The sequence below is a fragment of the Hibiscus syriacus genome, unplaced genomic scaffold, assembly GCF_006381635.1.
Source record: "Hibiscus syriacus cultivar Baekdansim isolate YM2019G1 unplaced genomic scaffold, ASM638163v2 tig00111398_pilon, whole genome shotgun sequence".
NCBI lineage: Eukaryota > Viridiplantae > Streptophyta > Magnoliopsida > Malvales > Malvaceae > Hibiscus > Hibiscus syriacus.
Window position 1 is genome coordinate 2,610,800 of NW_024063081.1, and position 23,344 is coordinate 2,634,143.

The 23,344-nt window shown below is 33.7% G+C and overlaps 4 protein-coding genes and 1 pseudogene across 5 annotated transcripts; 1 reads left to right on the top strand and 4 right to left on the bottom strand.

Annotated features, from left to right (window-relative positions):
- Positions 1 to 1,970: 1,970 nt before the first annotated feature.
- On the bottom strand, positions 1,971 to 9,192 carry LOC120161027 (DNA repair protein RAD4). Of its 2 annotated transcripts, XM_039171330.1 has the most exons (13): positions 8,997 to 9,191; positions 8,453 to 8,521; positions 7,925 to 8,340; positions 7,727 to 7,819; positions 7,547 to 7,639; positions 7,358 to 7,459; positions 7,038 to 7,087; positions 5,273 to 6,049; positions 4,011 to 4,377; positions 3,729 to 3,923; positions 3,492 to 3,641; positions 2,837 to 3,046; positions 1,972 to 2,706 (listed from the first exon to the last, which is right to left on the bottom strand). In XM_039171330.1, the coding sequence occupies exons 1-13, from the start codon at positions 9,037 to 9,039 to the stop codon at positions 2,314 to 2,316; spliced, it is 2,958 nt and encodes a 985-aa protein (XP_039027261.1). In that variant the 5' UTR covers positions 9,040 to 9,191; the 3' UTR covers positions 1,972 to 2,313. The 2 variants fall into 2 exon arrangements, with proteins under 2 accessions (XP_039027262.1, XP_039027261.1); XM_039171331.1 differs by lacking the exon at positions 8,453 to 8,521 and having other exon boundaries at positions 1,971 to 2,706; positions 8,997 to 9,192.
- Positions 9,193 to 11,786: 2,594 nt separating this feature from the next.
- Positions 11,787 to 12,761, top strand: LOC120161129 (psbQ-like protein 3, chloroplastic). Its single transcript, XM_039171396.1, has 2 exons — positions 11,787 to 12,506; positions 12,606 to 12,761. The coding sequence occupies exons 1-2, from the start codon at positions 12,027 to 12,029 to the stop codon at positions 12,759 to 12,761; spliced, it is 636 nt and encodes a 211-aa protein (XP_039027327.1). The 5' UTR covers positions 11,787 to 12,026.
- A 251-nt stretch (positions 12,762 to 13,012) lies between these two features.
- On the bottom strand, positions 13,013 to 15,359 carry LOC120161033 (annotated as a pseudogene).
- A 1,967-nt stretch (positions 15,360 to 17,326) lies between these two features.
- On the bottom strand, positions 17,327 to 17,863 carry LOC120161034 (protein TIC 40, chloroplastic-like). The gene is made up of 2 exons (XM_039171338.1): positions 17,541 to 17,863; positions 17,327 to 17,470 (listed from the first exon to the last, which is right to left on the bottom strand). Exons 1-2 carry the CDS (start codon positions 17,746 to 17,748, stop codon positions 17,352 to 17,354), a joined length of 327 nt encoding a protein of 108 aa, XP_039027269.1. The 5' UTR covers positions 17,749 to 17,863; the 3' UTR covers positions 17,327 to 17,351.
- Positions 17,864 to 19,122: 1,259 nt separating this feature from the next.
- LOC120161032 (GPI mannosyltransferase 1-like) lies at positions 19,123 to 22,553 on the bottom strand. The gene is made up of 4 exons (XM_039171337.1): positions 22,118 to 22,553; positions 21,608 to 21,790; positions 19,794 to 20,335; positions 19,123 to 19,690 (listed from the first exon to the last, which is right to left on the bottom strand). Exons 1-4 carry the CDS (start codon positions 22,386 to 22,388, stop codon positions 19,379 to 19,381), a joined length of 1,308 nt encoding a protein of 435 aa, XP_039027268.1. The 5' UTR covers positions 22,389 to 22,553; the 3' UTR covers positions 19,123 to 19,378.
- Between the last annotated feature and the right edge of the window lie 791 nt (positions 22,554 to 23,344).

Genomic DNA, 23,344 nt, shown 5'->3' on the forward strand with positions numbered 1-23,344 from the left:
ACCTTTCATTCTAAAACTTCTATTCAAGATATCCTTCAACTCTCCAATCAAGTTTTCATCGCTGCCAATAATTAGCAAATCATCGACATATACAAGTAAAATGACAATATTTTTACCCTTCACTTTGGTGAACAAAGAATAATCATACTTACTTTGTTGGTATCCTTCTCTTAGCAAAGCTTCAGTTAACTTCATGTTCCATTGCCGTGAAGCTTGCTTCAAACCATAGAGAGATTTTTGCAGCCTACAAACCTTACTCCCCATGGCTGCAAAAAAAACTTCTGGTTGCATCATATAATCCTCTTCATGCAAATCCCCTTGTAAGAAGGCATTGTAAACGTCCATTTGATACAAAGGCTGACCATGAATGGAAGCAAGTGCCAAGATTACCCGAACAATAACAAGCTTGGCAACCGGAGAGAATGTCTCACCATAATCGATTCCCTCATGTTGGGTGTACCCTTTAGCAACAAGACGAGCCTTAAACCGCTACACATCACCATTGGCTTTATATTTGACACGATACACCCATTTGCAACCAATTGGTGTCTTATTAGATGGCAAGGGAACCACAGACCACGTGTTGTTAGATTCAAGAGCACTAATCTCCTCTTTCATAACCTGGATCCACAAAGGATTTTGAACAGCTTCTGAAAAGGTTTTAGGCTCAACAAAATGTGAGGTGGAAGGAATAAAACATTGAGTGTGAGGTGGTCAATGAGAATAAGAAATGGATTGAGAAATAGGAAAGTTACTGGAAGTAGCAGAGGATTGGTAGGATTGAACGAAATCATTTAACCAAGAGGGAGGCTTAGTAGACCTACTAGATTTCTTTAAAGGAATTTGAACATCAAGATTAGACTGAGAATTGGACTCAAGAGTAGACTGAGACTCCAAATTTAAGGGCTGATTAGAAACATTAGGTGATGCTGACATTGGTGAAAGCAAATCTGTCATAGGTGATGAAGGAGGGGAAGACAAATCTGCAATAGGTGACGAAACAGAGGAAGCCAAATATGCTATAGGTGACTGAATAGAAAAACCATCATCAAGAGTGAGAAAATCAGAATCAGCAAAATCAGAGGACTGAAAAAATAAGGATGATTCTTTAAGAGAAAACCGAAAAGGAAATACATCTTCATGAAAAATCACATCCCTATTGACAAAAGATTTTTTGGAAGCTAAAAAAAAAAAGAACATAACCCTTTTGTGTGGCAGAATAACCTCTGAACACTGCAGGCATAGTTTTTAGAGAAAATTTATCACGATTAGTAAGATTGGAAGCATAACACAAGTAGCCAAATATTTTCATATGAGATAAATCAGGAGAATATGGGTAGAATAATTTCTCATGTATATTTAGTAAAGTTTACATTTGGTATATATATATATACAAAACTAAATATTATGTGTAACTAACTAACAAACTAGTATTCAGTTACAAAACTATCCAACTGTCTGAGCTATGTTCAACAAATAGTCTGAAATTAACTATTACACGCGCTACGAGTGTCAAATATGTCCAAATGTTGACATTTGAGTAATCAAATTGGGGTTATTAAGACAACAATACTGTGTGTGTGTGTTTGGATTAATTTGATCCTTTTTTAAAATCTTTTAGATTGATTTCGGTTTGATTCTCGTTTTTTCCTTCGTAGATTTTAAACTTTAGACTTCATTTTAACAAAATAATTTCATTTTAAATCTTTTAGAATTATTTAATATAGTGCCATCTTTTTCATAAATAATATTATCAACAGAATTTGTTTAAGTGGTAAATAATTTAATATCATTTAAATATATTTAAGTTTGAATTCAAGTTCTTGATTAGTGTGCCATTATTTTAAAAAATAGTATATTTTAACCTAATTAATAAGAAATAGATTTATAATAAAAAAAAGCTGTAATCATTCAATTTATTTAAAAGAAAAAAGAAAATAGCTTTAGGAAGGGCTTACAGTTGCCATAGATACCTACTTCATCCAAACTTGTATCCTAATACAATACAAATCCACCTTATAATGAGCTCAGTTTCTGTGTGTAAAAACAACAAACAGGGATCACCTGGGGGAACAAAAGTAAAAATAAAACTTCATCGTCTTTAACGTACGTTCATCATTGATGGTCCATGATTACTTACAACAGCTTAGCTAAAACAAATAATGGAAGTTGTCCATGTGGTATTATATTACCAGAAAGCAATATCCAGTTTGGTTGTCAAAATAGGCAGCTTCCCAGTAGCAATCTTGGTCCACTTATATGCAAAATTGGTGTCCGACAATTCTTCCACTATTGGATTGACCACCTGACATGCTATAGTTCTTCCACTTGGATTGAAAATCCACACTCGCATCGCTTTGTTGTGACTGAGTTCTCCCCATCGAAACTTTCATTTTTGGTTAAATATACATGTTCATGCCCTACATCTAGTACTCCCGATGAAGCGGCATACACAGTACCTCTGTTATCTCCTTTCAGATGGCCTGTAGATTGCCTTCCATCTTGGTTACTTTCGACTGGAGCTTTTATTTCATTTGTAATTTGGACATCTCTGGATGCTTGTGATGGCGAACAGTCTCCATAATAGCTGTTTAACTTTTGTCTAGTTATAATAGACGACAGAAGCTGATACCATCTTGAGGTAGCTTGTGCTTCATTCCGTTTCTTCTCTTCAGCCGCTCTTCTCTCTTCTTCTTCAGCATAAGCCTAGAGGAAAAAGGGAGGAGCCACGACTATTAATTAGGGATCGAGTTTGGATGGATTTTCCAAGTTCAAGTAAGGTTTGATAGGCCTATGTTTAATAATTTATCTCAATCATTAGGTTCGGTGTAGTTACCTCTAGTATCGCATCCTTGAACTCTGTACAGACCACAATTCCATCAAAGACAGGAGTAGCATGACCATTTCTAAACTCAAAACCGACCATGGCCGGAGCATAATCAATTTCCAGCCTCTTGGCAACAGCAAATACCCTCGGTAACCTTATGTGAACAGTCCCTGGTGGAAGGCACTTCTCAGACCACACATCAACTTGACCGCGCTCATTCTAGTATCAAACATAGGGATCCAACGTCAGAAAAATAAAAAGATTTGAAAAAAAACTAAGAGGAAAATGAATTTCAAAGACTAATGGTTATGTGGACTGGAATGACTTGAGTGCCCTATTCGTTTTCAAATTAATTTCAGATAGGACTTGAGTCTTTAAATATTGAGATGGAAATTATGGAAAACTATTTGTTTTGCGGCAATATTTTCTTGAAAAAGGAAACGGTTCATCCGCCGTTGAAATGAATCTTCACATTTAGTATCCAAGAACAATAGGAAAACAGCACTAGCAGAGGTAACCATAAAAGGATGGGAATTAGCAACCAGTTAATGATTTGCTTCAAGGAAGGTTTATTGATTGCAGAGGTCACAACACAAATGATTAAGTTAATGGTTTATTCAAATATGCACTTTCATGGCATCCACAAGAAAGTAACAGCAATCACCTTTGGCACAATTCCATCAACAGCATGGGGGAGGCACAGTGGCTCCAGCTGCCACTTCCCATAAAGTTCAATACCTTTGTAATCAATCTCATCACAGTCATCTTCTTCAGAAACTCGAGCTTTCTTTGGTTTTGCAGAACGCTTCAATATCTGAGGAAAATCAGTTGTGAGTTGTAATTTATTCAGATTAACCAAAATGAAAATTAATGCAGAAGCAAGTACACCATAAATTCAAACCTTTGCAGGAACCTCGTTGCCTTTAATCTGCAGCCCTTCGCGCAGCCATCTTTCTTTTGTCTTGAGAGTTTGCACTGAGGTGCGAGGATAAACTGGATGACCGGAGCAGAAACCAAGAATTGGACCTTTAGGATGTAGAATCTGATACTTTGTTAGCCATCTTTCAAGTGCATACAATGCATGATTTTTATAGGCCTGTGAAGTATGGAAGAAAGTTAAAAAAGCACATCTAGGATAGAAACTTCAAAGAACTACATTGATTGGACCAAACAAACACTATACCTGCTGATTAGTGGGAAGGGGCTCAGTTAGTGCCCTAGTTTCAAGTTCCATATCTTCCAGAGAGTTCCTGGTGGCAACAATAGAGTTCTTTACAGAAGATTCAACTTCGACCTTACTACTGAACTCTTTGGAAGTTTCTTGACCTGACCTCTCAGGTAAGTTGACATGGTTTGAACAACTATCTTCACCTGAATATTCAGATGCTTTGATTTTCTCTTGCTCATCTGAGGCATTATTATGGAGTTTTTTCAAATTAATTGTACCCCCAGTTGCTCCTGACTCTAACTGCCTCAAAGGAGCCAACACGGAATCCCACCAAATTGAATTAACTCGTTTTGGGGCTATTTTGTACCACTTCATGCAATACCTGTACTATAAATGTATTAGCAAATCCAATTGGTAATAATAACATACAAAGTAAATGAAATCCCTTTCAGGGCCAACTAACTGGGTGGTAGGCAAAAGCATCTGAGAGCCTTTCTATTATTATATTAATCCCCGAGTCTTATTTTGACAAAAATGTTTTCATGAACGTATAGATCTCCAAGAAAATACATCTTAATTCAAAAAGAGAGGTCCACTGGGAGCAGGAAAGCAGTCAGAATGTCATTTGAACTAAAATAGATGAAAAGTTCAAAAGTAGGCCCTAGAAGATATATATATATATATATATAACACTGCAAACAATTACCAAAACTAGGGGTGTTCAAAGGTTAATTCGACCACCAACCGAACCGAATTAACCGAACTTTTTTTCTTTAGCCGTTAACCGAACCAAACAAAGTTCGGTTATTTCGGTCGGTTAACCAAATTAACCGAATTTTTTTTTAATTTTTTAATTAGATTAATTTGAATATAATAAAAGTATTTTTTTTATTTGGGTTAAAATTTTAATTAGGTATTGATAATTTAATGAGTTTAGTGTGGTTAAAAAATAATTGAGTCTTAATTCTTAATGAGTTTGAGCTTAAAATATGTATTTAATATATAAAAAATATTTCATATTTAATAATTTCAGTTAATTCGGTTAAATCGGTTAATTAACCGATTTCAAACCGAATTAACCGTTAATCGAATATTGAAAAAAATGTTAACCGTTCCCCAACCGAACTAATTCGGTGACTGACCAAACCAATTTGGTTCGGTTGGTTAATTCAGTTAAAACCAAAAAATGAACACCCCAAACCAAAACTCTCTCTCTTAGAATGCCACATGCATCCCAATGTAAAAAAACAAACGCATAATTGGGAAGGAATCAAAACCTGCGGGTCACATCTTTAGCCCCACGGCCTGCAAACGCAACTACATATCTTAACGATGTTTTGCACGCAGTAGCTGCATCTTCGACTTTCTGCTCTCCGTCTATGATAGCATTCACACCATCCACATGCACCCACTTCCCAGTCAAGTTCTCACCATCACAGTACACTTCTGCCCAAAAAAGTGGAGACCCTACTTTTCTTGATCCAAGTGCAGTAGAAAGTCCTTGGGAGCAAGAAGCAGGTTCTACTCTTTTGATCCTTTTCCATCTCTTTGTAGGCGTAGATGTTTCTAATGAGTTATTACCATTTAATATTTTCACATCTGATGACCCATGAATATTTGCATGAGTTTCAACACTAGAAGCAGAAAGAGCCATTGCCAACTGCATCTCAAACTCTAAATCCCCTTTCCTCTTCAACCCCTGAGAATTCATAGGAACAGATTGTCCAAATGTATCCGACTGCACCTGACAGATTGATTTTTCATCAGCCAATTCATCGACAGAAGTAGAACATCTGAATTGAGTGGCATTGCCTGTTGAGCAGCCACCCTTACTTCTTTGTGAACTCCTCAAAGAAATTTCACAACGATGATATTTCTCACTGCATGGGGATGATTTAACCGGAGAAGCAGAAACAGAAGCTCCTTTTGGATTAGCCACCATCAATGTTGAAGTACTGAATATCCCTCCACCCACTCTATCTGCCTCTTGGCTTGAAGGTTCATATTTATCAGCCTCGGGTTTTAAGGAGGCAACGTCCAAAATGGACACAAACCTGAAAGAGGTATAATATGACTAACATGAGATTGAGCATTGTTTTACCTCAACCAACTCTACAATCTGGACTTTCGAGGGAAAAGATTGACACTTTAAACAACTTTACAAATGACTACACAAAAACAAAGAAAAGAGCACATCGTCCAAGACCAAAAAGAAGGCATTTGAGCTTGAATAAAACGGCAGAAAGAAAATATCAAACAGAAGCTCCTTTGTGACGGCACGATAACAGACACTGATGAATGAAATGAACCAAAACCCTACAAGGAATAGAGAGAGAAGAAAGAAAAAAAATCTCAACCAAAACAGACAAAGGCCACCCGAGCCTAGATCAATTATTATACACTTCAGCATTCTGATCACCAAAGCCCAAAATGAATTAATTACATATTTCAAAGGATAGCAAAAGTAGTATGAATTCTCTTGTTCAAATCATCCATTATTTGTTTCTATCCTCTTTAACTCAATCCAGATTCTTTGAATCTTAGTGCAAATTGCATAAAACATTAGCAAAATAATAAGTCTCAAACATAGTCATGGTTCTCTTAATTGGATCCATCCAGACAAGCTTCCTTGTATTTGTTTAGTTGAAAACAAGTCTTTGAACAATAAACTTTTGATATTCATTATAGAGGAACAAAAGTTAAAGATGACACCCAACAATAATAACAGGAACATCAGCTAGTGAAAAAAAAAAACCTTTTTAATTAATGCTGATCACCACCAGTTTAGGGGTAATATGATTTAGAGGAAAAATTCTATTAATCCCTAACCTTATAAACAAGTTACTTATCCACACAAAATGTTTATGAAGGCATTGTAATATTAGAAACTAAGAAAGAATAGATTTTTGCTAAAGGTAGATCACCATCAAGAGGTCAAGTTGGTGGCCTATAAAATTTAAAGAAATTAAAGAATTTTAAATAACTTGCTCAGGTGCACTATCAATTACCAGAAAACAACACATTTTGGTAGTGGCATCATACCGTGTTGTAAACTTCAAAGCTCTAAATAATGCCACAGATAACGCAGCAATCTACAAGGAAACAACCAATGAGAACTCATCAATATAGCCGTTATAAGGATTCTTATGTGACATGTAGCACACAGATGTATCATAAATTACAGTATTTCCAGAAACAGAGTTAATCACACCAGCCAATTCTGATCCATCATGCATAAGTGAACACTACGACATTCAGCAAAACAAAGAAGATCCCATTAGGTAGCTTTTTATCCTACACTTCATTAGCTAGAATGATAAAAATAAGATAAGAAGTTGGATTACAGAACAAGATGAAACTACCTCTTCTGAAGTCCCTTCATGAGTTTCAAGAGCAATGGCCAAAGCAGTACGAAATGATCTTTCAGCACGAACCAAGCTTCTGACATGAAAGTTATTATGGAACTGCAAATTTTATGTCAGTCACAATCACATAAATAGCTTAATTAAATAATCAAAGTAGTCTCTAGACAAAACTCAAAATACACGCACCCAAGTGACAAGAGGAGACAAATCATTTGCGGTTATATTTGAGATCTCCGATATCTTTAATAAGTCAGTAGGAAGTAGAGAAAGTAAAGAAGCCTGTCAATGCAATCAGAATTCTTTTCAGAAATTGGAATCTGTTCGAACAATTGTCTTGAGGCATAATACAAGGATCAGAAAATCAACCTGAATAAGAGAATCATCACAGGCATTGTCAATTAATCTGCCCCTCGCAAGCAAACAAAGCAAGTGAACCTTATGCACAAGTTCAGCCAATTCCTGTTTGAAAAAGCAGACATCTTTTAGGGTTCAAAACATGAAACTGCAAAGAATTTCCATCAACTAAACCCAATGTTTAGTATCAATAGAAGAAATGTAATGCACCTTATCTTCGGCAGAAGCTCGACGAACAGGCTTCCGCCCAGCTGAACCTGATGGTTCATCAAATTCGATAGTTAGCCCATTCATACGTTCATTTGGAGAATGAACTACAGTATCCAATTTGGGAATTGAACCATCTTCCCAATCTGAGTCATTCATGTCTTCAATATCATCGGAAAGGGTATCTTTATGACTTCCAACACCAACTTCTAATTGAGAACTTCCTATGGCATCTCCACAACAATCTTTAGAGTTTGAAGCATTCTGTGCAACCATTGTATGCACAACTTCTTCTTCATTTGTTTTTGGGTCATTCTTCGGGGCAAATTCATTGTGTTCCTTCTTCTCTGAAGAACCCAGTCGACTTGAACGTCTTAGATGTTTGTTCACTCCCTCCTGTGATTTCCCAGCAAGTGTTTCTGCACTCAAGAGCTCTTATTTTAGTTTTCATCAACCATTATAACAAAAAGAAGAAGCTAACAAACAATAAATGATAAATAACTAAAAAAAGGCATATAACATTGAACAAACCAGCATCATGAATTGACCCCAAAGAACTCCCATTTTCTGATTCACACGTAGCTTTCCTTTTATACTTCCCTGCTCAAAATTGGAATAGAAGTCACTATAATGTCTCCAATGATAAACCTCATTAAGCTCAAAATTTCTAGTTCCCCCGTTTTTATGGACAAACTAAGCATCTAGAAGAAGAAAAATACACATCAAATAAAAAATAAAACTAAAAAGTTCCAAATTTTATTTTCCAACATATAAAATCACCATAAACATTTCAATCTATCAAAATTCTACCTTTCCTGAAAAATGCTAGAATTCCAATAAAATTTGCTTTTTTATGTAATTTACCAAAAGAAGAAAAAGAAAAACACTTTCCACCCAGTTACCTCTTAAAAAAGTAAACCCAGTTTCCATCTTAATTTGTATAACAATATGAAATATTTTATGACAACTAAAGATTGATTTTTTTTTGGGAAAACCAACAAATAACAAAATAAATGAACACGGGAAAGTTTGAAATTGTGACATAAGTAAATAAATTTGGAACATAAATGCTTACCAGAGGATTGATTTAGGGTTTTAGACTTGTCTCTGTTTCTCATTTTTCTGGTATCGACAATAACAGGAGAGAATTGAGAACGAGAAGAGTCCCGCGAAGAACTACACACAGGGTTTTGTTGGTGGGGAGGGGGTGAGTGATAAGCTACATGCAGGTGTATTTACTCCATTCTACGGACGCAAACCTCTTCGTCGGGACTACTACCCGCTCTGCTCGATAAATCCCGTTTGATCCGGATTGAATTTGACAAATGTATTTAAAATTTCCATTTAATTAATTATTTGATTAATTTTTTTTGTCTTTTATATCAAATAAAGTAATTATATGATAATAAAAAATAATTTTATTCAAATCCAATTATAAAATATATAAACATTTAATAGAAATATTTTTTTAATCTAACAAAATGATTTTTTCACGGGTTACACGAATAAGTTCCATATTTTTTAAAAATATATTTAAATATAAAATGTTAATATATAACACAACTATACATCTAAAAAACATTCGGACTAGAGATATAATCTCTTTTATGTTATCTATAATTATTGAAGTTTATATTGTAGAGATAATTTTTTTTACAAAAATTGGAAGAATGTTTTGAGATACAAAAAAATTCTACGTATTTATATATTTTTGTGGTCTCTACAATTATAGTGAATTATTGTTATCTCATTTATGGAGGTAGACAAGATCAAATTATATTAAATATTTTTTCTTGTGCATATCATATTTTATGTTGATCTTATTTTAATTATTTTTCTTATAAATTCTTAATATAATATCACACTTTAAAAAAATAAGGTTTTCATTTTTTGGAGTGTCATCGATGTTTTTTCTTTCTTACTATTAAGGACAATGGATTGTGTTTTAAAAGTTTAGAGTGTTATAATAATATTTTTCTCATGAAGTGAGGTATCTGTTGATTATAAAACTCGATTCTTTGTGAGATAATATTTTTTTGTTCAATGTAGAAGTAAGATGACATCTGTCAAATGATGACCTCAACTTTAAAAAAAATATTAAGTTGAGTGAGAGATGATGTTTATAATGAGATTATTTGGAATATAGATAACAGAAAATTTGTGAATGTTTGGATAAATAAGTGAATTATGGGATGTAATATTTTTTTAATTTTTTGTAAGATATGTCAATGGTTGAGTATCTGAACATTACTATAATTTTTTGTAACAATCAAGGTGATGTTTGATCTTAATTATGAAGTACTAATAAAAAATTATTATAGGAAAGAGAACATGCTCGTTAGTGAGATAATTCTATTGATTGTATAAAAGATTCTCAATTTATACATATTTATATTGTCTCACGATGAGGTCCTATGCACGTTGTATGAGTATTGTGTCCATGGATGATAGTATATTGACAAATTCTCTTTATAACAAATATATATATATATATAAGATACTAATTCTCTCTCTCTCTATATATATATATGGACTATTAAAAGACAAATCAAACAATATGATGTTTTAAAAGAAAATGCAAAACCAAGCTCAATTTCTTATGTTAGGCTGTCTTTTCCCTCTCTTTTTTTACACTTTTTGTGAGTTTTTGAGTGCATGAGCGGTCATGATCCTAGTTGACATCACTCACCTTTTCTCATGTTCTCTTTTAGTATGATCCTATTTATTATGGTGGCGTTGTTATTATTTTTGTCCCGATCATCTTTTGAATTCTCTATTAATTTTTAATGTTACTCTTTTTATATTGTTGACAGTTTAGACGAGATTGTTGATGCCTTTTATCCTTTTCCATTATTGTCATCTTGACATTCAAGGTTCTATCTTTTTGGTGTCATGGGCTTGAGCCTTGGTTAGTGTCTATGTAAGTCATTATTAGGGATGACCTAGGGGAGGAACGGAACAACCGTATCATAAAATTTTAAATTATCATATATTTTAAATATTTTTATTACTAATTTATTTATGTCCTTAGTATTTTATAAATTGATCCTCTCCTAAAACTGTACTCTTAATAGTTGGTTTTTTTTTATTAGGGCTGGCTCTCAATAAGAAGGAGAGGAGACATTGAAATTTGAATTTCTTTTGTTATATTTTTTTTGTCATGTTTTATGGTTTTGTTGTCTCTATGGTTTTGTTGTATTCGATCAAGAGAAGTAGGATTAATTGAGAATTCATGAGTATTGTTTTCAGAATATTTTCACAGATGAGGAACTCCTTGTCTTGAGTCGGTACCTCTTTCTATGGGGTCGATTCCTCCTTTATTCTTTTTCACAGTGATTCAGTCTTAACTCTAATCTTTGCATGTTAGGCTTCATCATGTCAAAGTTATTTCCAGTTCAAGATCATGCTTGTGGTGCACCTCTGTTGCCTCTTCTCCATGTGATTTAAATGATGTGCAAATCGTGTTATCGGCTTTGACTTCATTGGTCGTATTCTAGTTTGTACAACCTTTCGGCTTTTTTTATAACTTTTGGATTTGGGATGAATGTATTATACTTATTTGAATTTTATAATCAACTTCGTTTCATTTGAAGTTTTTAATGAAAAAAAAAAAGCAAACAAATCGTTTGATTGCATTTAACTTGGATGTAAAAGAGATATAACTCAGGTATTAGACTTGTAAAACAAATCATCCAGCAATCTTGTCATGACCTTAAGAGTTTAATCCTTCTTCTTTTCCAGACCTGATGTAAAAATACTATCTTTACTTCTTGAAATTACCCTATGGAAGAAAACTAAAAGCATGAAAGGATAAGAAGTCACATTCACTGCAGTGTATATCATCATCATCGTCACCAGCAACCTCAAACTCAACTCCAACCCCACCTTCTTCCTACTGCGTTTTCTTCTTCCCGATGTTGCCTCACGAATCAAAAGCTTAGTTTTATATTCCCTGCTTCTTCTTTTTAAACCCCTATTTCTCGGACTTGCCCAAGGTTTTATGTCGAAAATGTCTTAGGCCGCCTGACCTGTTACAGATATTGTTCTCCAAATCTGGCAGAAATAATATACTAAATCTCTAAAATTCAAGGTATAGTTCGAAGGAATGATGGCATTAAGACCAATTCTAGTTTCAAAGTATAACCCACCATACTGTTCACGAACCTTAATCGCCAGATCCAGCAAACCCAGCGGGATGAAATACTGCAAGGAAATGCCGGCAAAAAAGCTTATCCACTCAAACATGAAAAGAAGGGTGGGAGTCCTACTCATAGCAACAATGGCTTCTTCTTTACTATTGAAGAAGGAAGAGAACACTGTTAATGGACTTGAACTTGACCTGAGAATGATGACACCAGACCAGACTGTTGAAGAAGCAGAAAATGGGATTCAAAATCATGCAAAAGCTTTACTGAAAGTCAAAGATTTGATTGAATCCAAGGCATGGCGTGAAGCTCAGAAGGAGTTAAGGAAGAGTTCTTCATTGTTGAAGCAGGATATTTATACTATTATTCAAGGGAAACCTGGAAATCAAAGGCCTCAACTTAGGAAGCTTTATTCTAATCTTTTCAACAGTGTTACCAGAGTAATGATTGCTGTAAATATTTTTTTATTCTTTTTCTCCTTGTGTGTTTGCTTTGATTTTGATTGTGTATTTATTATTTTGGTTTTTTGAACATTGCAGTTGGATTATGCAGCAAGGGATGAAGATGAATCCCAGATTTTGCAGTGCTATGATAAGATTGTTTTGGCTCTCAACGATATTCTGTCAAAACTATTATTTGGTTTTTGTAATGTTCTTTTTATTTTCTTTGTGCCATTGAAGCCAATTCCCAGCTAGCTAAGGGATCCTTTTTTTTTATTTTTAACTAAATTAATTTTATGCAAATGACATCCAACAAGTTTGAATAATGATCTCGAGCAAGCATTGCCTCTTCTCTCGATAACGGTGTTCTTTCTAAAAATTTCAGGTTCAAACCGTCTGTAGAATGTGTGCATATTATTGATAGACTAAAAAATTCTGAATAAATGCTGCTGTAAAATCATCCTAGACTTGTAAAAGAAATAATATTGCCTCTTATCTCGACGTGAGGAAAGTAACTTCAGTTATAAAGCGCAACCATTTACAGTTATTTTCTGTATAAACCCAGTTGTGAAAATAAGCATTCAACTTCAACTACAGCTAATGGAACCTCTCTAGATAATACAGTAAAAGGTGAATGTTCGGAATACAACCCATTGATATCGTTCATTCTAAAACTAAAAACAAAACCAGAACAAGTGATGTAAGATTCCAATATTCAATCAACTCAACCATCTGACATAAATTATACTCAGAGAACAGTGACTTCAGTGAACAACCAAATCAAGGTGACCCGGTCACTCCGGGGAAGAGTTTGATATTTTGTTGAATACATCCATAAACTGAAATGCAAAAACAAATCGTATCAACAATAAGGCGTACCAAGAAATCAACTTTAAAATCCATATCAGCCATGACAAAGAGCCAGAAAAAGGCAGCAAAGATTAAACAATAATCAGATGTGCCACATCCAGTACTTTGCAGCCCTCATTGGAACAGTAAAAGCAATACATTTGCATGTAAGTGAACATGTTGGTTTTCACATGTATATCAGACAAGTGCACTAGAAGCAAAAAGCAACCTGATCTTTGAACAAAAAGAAGAGGCCATTTTCAATCGTTTCAAATAATTTGGCACTAATAAAAATTGACAACATACAGTTATTAAGGAAAGAAGAGAATTTTGCTTAAAGGGGCAGATAGATGCAATAACTCTCCGAATCATTATCAGTTAGCCGATCAATGAAACTTTAAATATTAAACATAAAATGTGGATATAAGGCCTAGATTACCTCCTTGTCATTTTGGTATTTTGCAATGCTCAGTGGGTTTTGTGAACACTGGGAAAAGCAGCAAAGGGAAAAGAACATTAATACTGAAGATTTAGTATCCATGCATGACATCGAGAGAGAATTAACAATTCATCGATAAACCGGATAGAACATACATCCATTATAGCTGGTTAAACTCTAAGGTTTTGGAACGCCATGGCAAAACTCAGGATTAGCCATTATTTTGGATATCACTTCTTCAGGTGATAGCCCAATCTGGTCTGCAAATGGGAAAGGAAGATATTAAACCCCTATTCAGGTAATAAACTATATTTTACCATGAGAGGACCAGACCATCTAAAAACTACGGGTATAACACATAAAGAATAAAAAATAATTAAAATATACATCAAGGAATTCATATCTTATCCCAAGCATTTGAAAACTTCAATAAATGGTTCAAATTTACCGAATTGCTGCTTTACATCAGGACTGTTGAGATCAAAATTTTTCGAGGAATTCATCATCCTATTGTCCCATTCAGAACTTCCACCCATATTATTTCTGAAAAAATTATCAAGGCGTACACATAAGTATGTGAATTGGCCATTAACTCAACCAATTCTAGATAACAAGAAAATTAATAGTAACCTTAACACATGTTAGGAGAAAATGAACAGAGATCAGCATCAATTCACATCAAGTTAATAAGTTTCATCTTAAATCACGACACATATCTTTCAACATTAATTGCAAGAAACTCAAGGTAGGGAATATTTTACACAAATAATGACTTTTGAGCAGAGTAAGAGTATAATGTTACCCTTTATGTGTATTATAAAAAAAAGCATCGATGAACCCCCAAAAATTATGACCTCCTGATTGATTGAAAGTTAATGAAAATCAAGAAAAAATTAGACAAGCGTAAAACTAAATACCTGGCATCCAATAAAATTCATAAAATATGAGACGTGACAACAGAAAAATAGAAACAAAGGATTGAGAAAGGCATCCATGAATGTGTATGACAAGGTAATCAGAAAGCCGATGTTCACTACGTTGTTGTGCTAATTTCACACGTGGACTCTAGATAATTATCATTCCTAGTTCTTACTCTTCAAGCACAATATAAACATTTAGGAAAATGCTAATGAGAACTCAATAGCATTTTAAAATTGTACCAAACCAGTATCATTCTGGCTCCATCTATCCGAACTTTTAATTTTTAAAATCAAGACCAGGAATCATGCAACAATTAACATTACATAAAATCCGAAGCAAACATGTTAACTTTTTGGAGGCAATGCTTAAAACTCTAAATCAAGAGAAAGACAGGCTCATAAAAATAATCAACTGCAGAAGTCAGAAAAAAGCTTACAGCATGTCTTGCAGTTGTTGACGGTATTGAGGATTTTGTAGCATTCCTGTAAAAAATATGTGCAACAGAAAGACAATTAATATATATTAAAAAACCATCTATAAAATTTAAGCATGCTTATATATTAAACGGAGAAATCACTTTTAAGAAAGTAAATAACTTCCTTCAGGGAAATAAAGCAAGCATTTCAGGATTCAGAAACCTGTGGAAATTACTTAGAACCGACTCTAAGCATGATATACAGACACCAAACCCCTTGGCATAAAAAAAAGGTTTTACAAAAGCTGGAAAGTCTGATATCAAATTTAACCAGACTGGAGACAGAACACCATCAATGCTTTTAACATATAAATTTTATAGAGACCACACAAAACCCATTCTGTATTCCAACCTCCCCACCCATCTTCCTCAATCCTCATCCATAAAGAAAAGAACAGAAAAACAAAGCAGGAAAAAGTGGTTAAGCATGGACATACACTTAAATGTCTCAGGGTTCCAAATTTAATCAGGCAAGTATCTGTATGAATAAATAAAAGATTAAATTTCCTTATCAATAAATAGCAGATTGCAATAAAAGGGTCAATTCCGTTAAAAAAAAATAAGTGCTAGAGCACCAGGAAGAAGTCTATGCATAAAAGAATTTTTAAAACACAGATTTTAATTGGAGGAATTGTATTTTTAGAGGTGCTATTAGGACTCAACTGAAGGTAGTAAAGTGGAATTTATCACTTTCCATCCATACACCCTCTCCCTATCCTTTCCTTTTCTTGGTAGTTATATCAACCTAAAAAACCATCAGAAAGTCTGCTTCTAATACAACAGTTGATCTTTAGATAGTCCGATTCCTAATACTTGGGGTTGAATTTTATCCCATAAGTACAGTGACAAATGACTTCAGAAGTGAAACTCAATTAAGGAAGCAAAAGGGGAAGTTAGGTTTGCTTATCTAAGTTTTAAGTGAAAAAAATCTTATGCTACGATTTAGAGCTTACGGGCTTTTGAGGGGGTTTCAGAGGAGTTAACTCATTACTATATCTAATTCAGGTCATTCCATGTACTCAAAAAGTTAATGAAAGCCTACTAGTTTTAAAAGATTGATATTTTAAAATTGTCATTTAGCTCCATGCTCATTCATCACAACATTTGAGATACCAAGCCCAAAAAATTTTAAATTTTGGAAAGATATATCATGGACCTAGTTTTTTGTTACTTCTGCAATTATTCCAAAGAATCAGAATGGAAGAATGGGTAGCAAGAAAGAAGCATAAACTTACACTGCACCTCAGGTACACCAAGATGACATCAATAAAAAAATCAGAAAAAATAAAATATTTGAGGAAAATAAATTTTATTACGGATAAACCATCTTCTGCACTGTTGGATCTTCCATCATTTTCTCTAAAGCATCAACAGATAAGCCAGGACCTTCTCTTCCTGCAAATGTAACAGAATGCTTTATTAAATATTACAGAGAGAGCACAAGAAACTAAAAGCATGCCCAAAACATGTACATGCATGATTAAATTGTTGGCTATGCATGGGTACAACAATACTATTGGTAAAGAGGCATAATGTATAATTTAACCATAAAGCAGCCAAAGTGCAACATAAGAGAGCAGCAGAAATGCAGCTGTATCAATGAGGTAATAGAACAACCTATTTGGTCACCATTTAGCTATGTCAATATATGCATCAGCAAATTTCTTTCAAAATAGCATTAGTTACTGCGAAAATTATATGCATGTCAACTAGTGAAAAATCAAGTGATGACATGCACTTCCCTGTTACTTCGCTGCTTAGTGAAATAATTGAAAGGTGGATATCATAAATCAGTGAAATAACAAAAGTATTCAGCGACCTCCTCCACTAAGTGTCAAACTTTAAGCACATAAAAAATGTTAACCATGCAATGATAAATTTAGACATATTAAGGCACGACTCGGTAACAACTCAAAGGCCGTGAAAAAAGAGTTATATATCTAACAAACCATGGTAGGGCTCTGATATGACAACCAAGAAACTTAGAGAAACACAAAATGGATAAATGACTAAAATGCAACATTAATTCTAATATAGACTACTACTTTCTAATCCTGCGCTGAAGCAATGTTTTTTTTCCTGAAAAGTTAGCTCATTTTATCCCATTTTCAAAAGCAGAAATTAGAAACCAAAGATAACATAAGGAAAACGATGAATTGAATTACATTTGAGAGGACGGCGGTGGCACTGTTGGATAAGGGTTGACTCCAACCGAAGAAGTTCGTTGATTACTTGAAGAAGAAATGCTGGCAAACCTTTCGTCTCCAGATTTTCTGAAAACTGCACTCAGAGGAACAGAATAAGATCAAACTATAATAAACTTTAAAAAATAAGAGAGAAAATGAAAAACCAATTTGAGGGAGACGTCGTGGAGGAGTGGTGTGGGCGGAGCAGGAGATTCTGGAACGACGAGGAGCAATCCTGGAAGTTGGAAAAGTGAAGATTTTGATAGGGGTTTTCAGAGTATAGATAGGATTATTATTATTAGTGTGTCCTAAGAGATAAAGCTTTGGAGGTGAACAGGAGGATGCAATCAACGCCATATTCATATTTTCCATTGAATTTTACAACCCCACAATGAGAAAATTAGTGAAAGTTGAAGTGAGAAGGAAGAGTGAGTTTAGTGAGGAGGGAACGAAGTAACACAACGAGAATGGGATAAACGACAGCCCAAATGTTATATTTTTTATATTCATAATCATATCACCTAAACTAAAATTTTGTTACTTTGGAGCTGTTTGTTTCTTTGGACAATTCTTTTCCAGTCCACATGTTATACCTGCACAACTTATTCATTTTAACATTGACAAAAATGTTAGATTCATTTATATATTTATAATTATAGTAATATTTTATTCAAATAATTTATATTAAATACTATATGAAATTATTATAAACTAATTTTTTAATTTGATTCATTTCATCTGTAACTTAGTGATTCATTTCACTTTTTTATATATGCATCTCAAATTCGTAAATTTTTTCAAAAAAAAAAATGTTAAATAATTATATAAATTATGATAGTTTTGTCTCTTTATCGCATTTTTATACTGATTTTCTTCTATCATATTATATGCGTTATTATAATATTTTATTCATTTTTCTTGTATTATACTTATATGATAATTATCTCATATTAAGGATTCAATTGTTATTTTAAGATAACAGATCTTAATTAGAGTTTAGGTGCTTAGGTATTACAATATATAATTTAAAGTTTAAAGTTTAGAACATAAACTTTAAAATTTAGAATTTTAAGATTAGTGTTTTAAATGAGCAAGCACCATGGGTCGATTGACCAAGCTGCTAATATTTGTTTTCTCATATTCTTTAAGTCGTGGGTTCTAGACCCATTAGGAGTATTCATCTTCTTTCTTCTAGAGTCCCTCATCCTTCTCCCCTTTAAGTAGAATTAGAATTATATTTAAAATTTGTCAAAAATATTAATATTTTAGACTTCAAAATTTAAGATTAAAATATATATTTTTTGTAAAACAAATTTTAGGATTTAGAGTTCTTATTTACAGTTTAAAATTTAAGATTTAGGTCTAAAATTTAAGATTTAAGTTTAGAATTTAGGATTTAGATTTTAAGATTAAAATAAAAAAAAATCAAAACTTTATTATTTTTGTTTCGAAATTCATTATTTTGTTCAGGTTTTATCGTCCAAAGAGTGCCAAGCCAACAGGGCTATCAATAATAATCCTTTAAGTAGCTGCTCAACCAGGCAGCATTTCACCATGTCAACCAGTTCCAAGTTTTACAAAATTGTATGTATTCCTTCAAATACAAAATAACAAAATAATAATAATAAATAGCATAATATTAGTAAGCAAATATCCTACTAAGTAACCAGCTACTTGATCCTCAATTTCCGTAAGCACAATAAGTACATGGAAACCTTCAAACATCAAAATATACAAAAATGAACTGGAATATGTTCTCACTTTGATGCTTCATTGATGGCTTCAACCATACTACTATTTGATTTAGCCATAGGCCAAATTTTTGTAAGACACGCTTTCTCTCTAACTGTTTTGTCTTACAAGCTCTGCAAAGAAAATCCTTCGAAATCTAAGCCCGCAAATCACCACCGGAAAAAAATAAAGCTCGTATGTTGTAACCATTGTTGACTAGATGAAAATTCCATAACCCGAGATGGTTGCAACTTGCGAGAACTTTGTCCTCTCACTCGCACTTTTTTTGTGTTGTCTTTAAACCTGTATTCTGTCTAAATACTGGAGTGTAGTTATGGTGCCGGATAAGCAGGATCAATATTAAAGTATTAGCAGCCAGAAAAAGTAAGCTTGCCATCCAGAGCTGTAGGAAGACATTCTTGCCTTTAAACTCAAGCAGGTAACCCCACAACAACCAGTGGGTTTGAGCTCCCACCCACAAAAGAATACAACATAGTCCTTTCCATTTAAGCTTCATATTGGTCCATGGCAAAATAAGAGGCAAGAGGCAAAATAACCAGACAAAATACTGTGCTGTTATGACCTGTCCAAGAAGTAAATCGAGAATAAATACGAAACCACAGGTTTTTGTGTTTATGATGATATGTCCAGGTCCAAAGTGAAGCTATGAATGTAAACTTGCATACCTTATTGAATGCTACAAATGCCACTGTCTGTACAAAGAAGCAGAATACTAGATCGTTAGCAAAGCAGAAAACAAGAACCAGCTGCACTATAAACTGAGGCAAAAAGGAGATGAGCTTTTCCAGAACCGAAAGATCACGTTCATAGTTAAGATAGATATGGTAGAAATAGATGGAAAAATTATGTCTTGGATCTGTGCGAGTAAGATGATAGAGCAATGCCTCGTGTAGAAATTCCCATCCATATAATACGAAGAAAACACCAGTACAAAGGAGGAAAACACTCCCTGAAACAAGGCCAAACAAAATTCTTGACCTTGTGAATATGCTTTTAAATGCAATCCATGCATCAAACTGATCAGTCACTTGTGAATTAATTTGACGAATCTTCCCTTGATCAGAAGTCCAATCACACAGCAATGGCTTCACACCAGATTGCAAAAAGCGTGGATCAAGAAAAAGGATGATGGGAAGAGCATAGATTATAGGATAAATTCTGAAGTGAACAATAAGACCGTACCAACATGCAGCTTGTACCACATTACCTATCAAGAAGAAAGAAGGAAATCAACAGATCCAACCAGAATAAATCAAATTAAATTGGATAACAACAGAACTCCCCTTAATGCAGTGCCCAATCATCAACCCAAAAAAAAAGACTTAGAAAATAGATACATAATATATGAGAAACTACTGTAATGAAACCTTTTCCATTTGATACCTAACTCATAACTTTCTGAATGATTAATCAATTGAAATCAAGTAGGTAATCCAATATAAATGCTATATTGATAAATCCTTCCCACTACGCCAGTAGTTCAAGTTTTTTCACTCTCTAACAAGATGAACTGGATCACTACAAGTAAAATCATTGTGTGAGTTGCATTAGAGACAAATAATTCAAATAACAATATCATCTTTTCGGAACACCAAACTTCTCAAGGAGCAGCTTATGTATTTAAGACTCTCCCTTTACAATACCAATGTTTAAATTACTGACAATTTTACACAATTCTTCATATCAGCTGAAAAACCAAGTTGCAATTAAGCTTTTAAGTTGTTTTCTGTAGCAGGTTAAATTAGCTAGAAACTTGACTAGCCCTAACTGTAGTAATCCCGAAATACTATGAAGCTAATCAAGAAGAAACTACACAAACCTGTAAATAGAAGGAATCTATTGGCTATCGTGCTCCCTCAAGATGGATTTGACCTAGAGTCAGATCCAGCATTTCCAGGTGTGTGATAATTATTCCAGAAAGTCAGACACCCAAGAATTAATTGGCATTGATTTCAACCTTGAATCCTACGATGAATATGGATGACACTGAAAACCACGACACCTTATCTACCAAAAAATATAGAAGCCTTTACCTAAGAGCTATACTTTCTATTAGGTAAGGATGACAGAACCCAATTTTTAGAGGCACGTTTAGGAAGATAATACTTCTGATACCAAAAGGGAAGCATACCAGAGTATAAGCAGGCTCACGTGGCATGATGGTAACACAGTGGTTAAAGTCAACAACAATCTCAGTTACTGGGATACTATTCAACTACCTTTCAGTGACATTGTTAGCATTTTTTGTTTCTTATCGGAACTGGAATCAGATGTATATGAATAATGTTTACAACGAAAGTAGTGTGTGGTGTTGACCCCTTTGATGGATCACAACGTATCAAAGTTACCTCAACAATTTATTTCTTAAACATTTTGTCGATCACCTTGGAGTCATTTGTTTCATCTTCTTCATCTCTTATCCATTATCCATTAAAGCAAATATATTTAACTTAAAAAGGTGAATAACAAGTCTACATACCATTGATAAGACAGATAATAATCCACAAAATCATGGCACAAACAATAGGTTCACAGTTTCCCCGAGTTCCAATTGTGAACGTAAATGGGTTGAAAAGCCATATCAACATGGAATACGTGCATAGATGATCAGGCACCTTACGCTGCTTCAATATGATACGAATAAACAACCCAACAAATAAATCTGCAAAACGAGGATAAGAACCAAAACGCAATGAAATTTAGTGTCATAACTATATGGAAAGTCAACATTGAAGGCGGCAATGATAAAGTAAGAGTCAAAGAGCATGTGGAAATTAAATTATTTGGCACAATTCCAACTAATTGCTAATAATGAAGGTTATAGCTCGGGAGTGGCTTCTTATAACAAGAAAAGGTTCTTGGAACCTAAATTAATGGAGTTAATAGCTGCAACCATAAGTAAGAAAAGGCAGCATCTGAAACAAGAAGTTTGCAAGTGCAAAAGCAACAAACTTTATTCTAACAATTGGTGCTGAAAACTGAAAAATACCTGAAGCTGAGAAGAGAAACTTGCCCCAAGAACCGGAAATAAAAGAGTTGGGGATTAAGAGAAAAGCAAGTAAAGGTGAATAACGGTAAGTGGTTCTTTTATAGGGAGATTGACCAGAAGCCATTAAAGAAGCAGCATCAGAAAAAACAATGTAATCCACATCTGTGTATCTAACTTCCATATGGGTATCTTGCCATTCACCATACAGGATTAAACCCACACGAAAAATGGCCGATATGAGGAAAATCGTGCCGGTTTTAAGTGAATTCATGGCTGAAATGTAAATTTTGAGGAAATAAAATTAGATCCAAATCAAAGCCTTTCTGCAATCTGATGAAAATAATTGGGAGTACACGGTCTATGAATCTGTGGAGATGAAAGGAAAGGAAGTCAGAAGATTTAGATCCATTTGAAGGCAGTGAGAGTGATCTTCAAGATGGTTACCACGATCAGATTAGTTTCCATAGTTGATGAATAATTATTAATGTTGGCTTGGAACAACTTTTGTGCATTTGGACTTGATCCATTTACATTCGAGTCACTATATTTCAAATCAACATGAAAATAACCAATTTGATATTAATTTTAATTTTACATTTTGCAACTGTTTCAATTTGATTCATGCGTATTGTTTAATTTATTTAATTTTCACTTTTAATTTTATGTTTGTTCAATTTAATCCTTATAATTATATTTTTATATGAAATTGGCCATAATTATTTATATTTTATTTAAATTTACTACAAGCTCTATACAATTATAGATTATAATTCGAGGTTCATGAAAGGTGAGAAAAAATTCATCTGAAAATGATTCGACCTAACGTCCGTCCATATCCAGTAAGATCTGATATGTGTTTTATCTGTTAATGAAGTGGTCAAATTTGAACGATATCTGACTTGAATTAACATGATATTAAAATGATTCTCACCCGAACTGAAATTAATTGATCCAAACTCAAACTGAATCTGATTTCAAATCAACTTAAAAATAACCTAAACCTGAGTTGACCAGACCCAACTTGATCCGAGTAAAATCATTAAATTGACCTGACATAATTCATATTTAATTTGACCTGACCTAACATAATTTGACTTGAACTTGAACAATTATATGATTTCACATTCCAATGTAGATTTGCATACTTCATTGTAGCAATAAAAAAATAAGAATAAAATGTGAATATTGAAGTAGATTATGGACATATGTTCACTGTAGAAGGAAGTT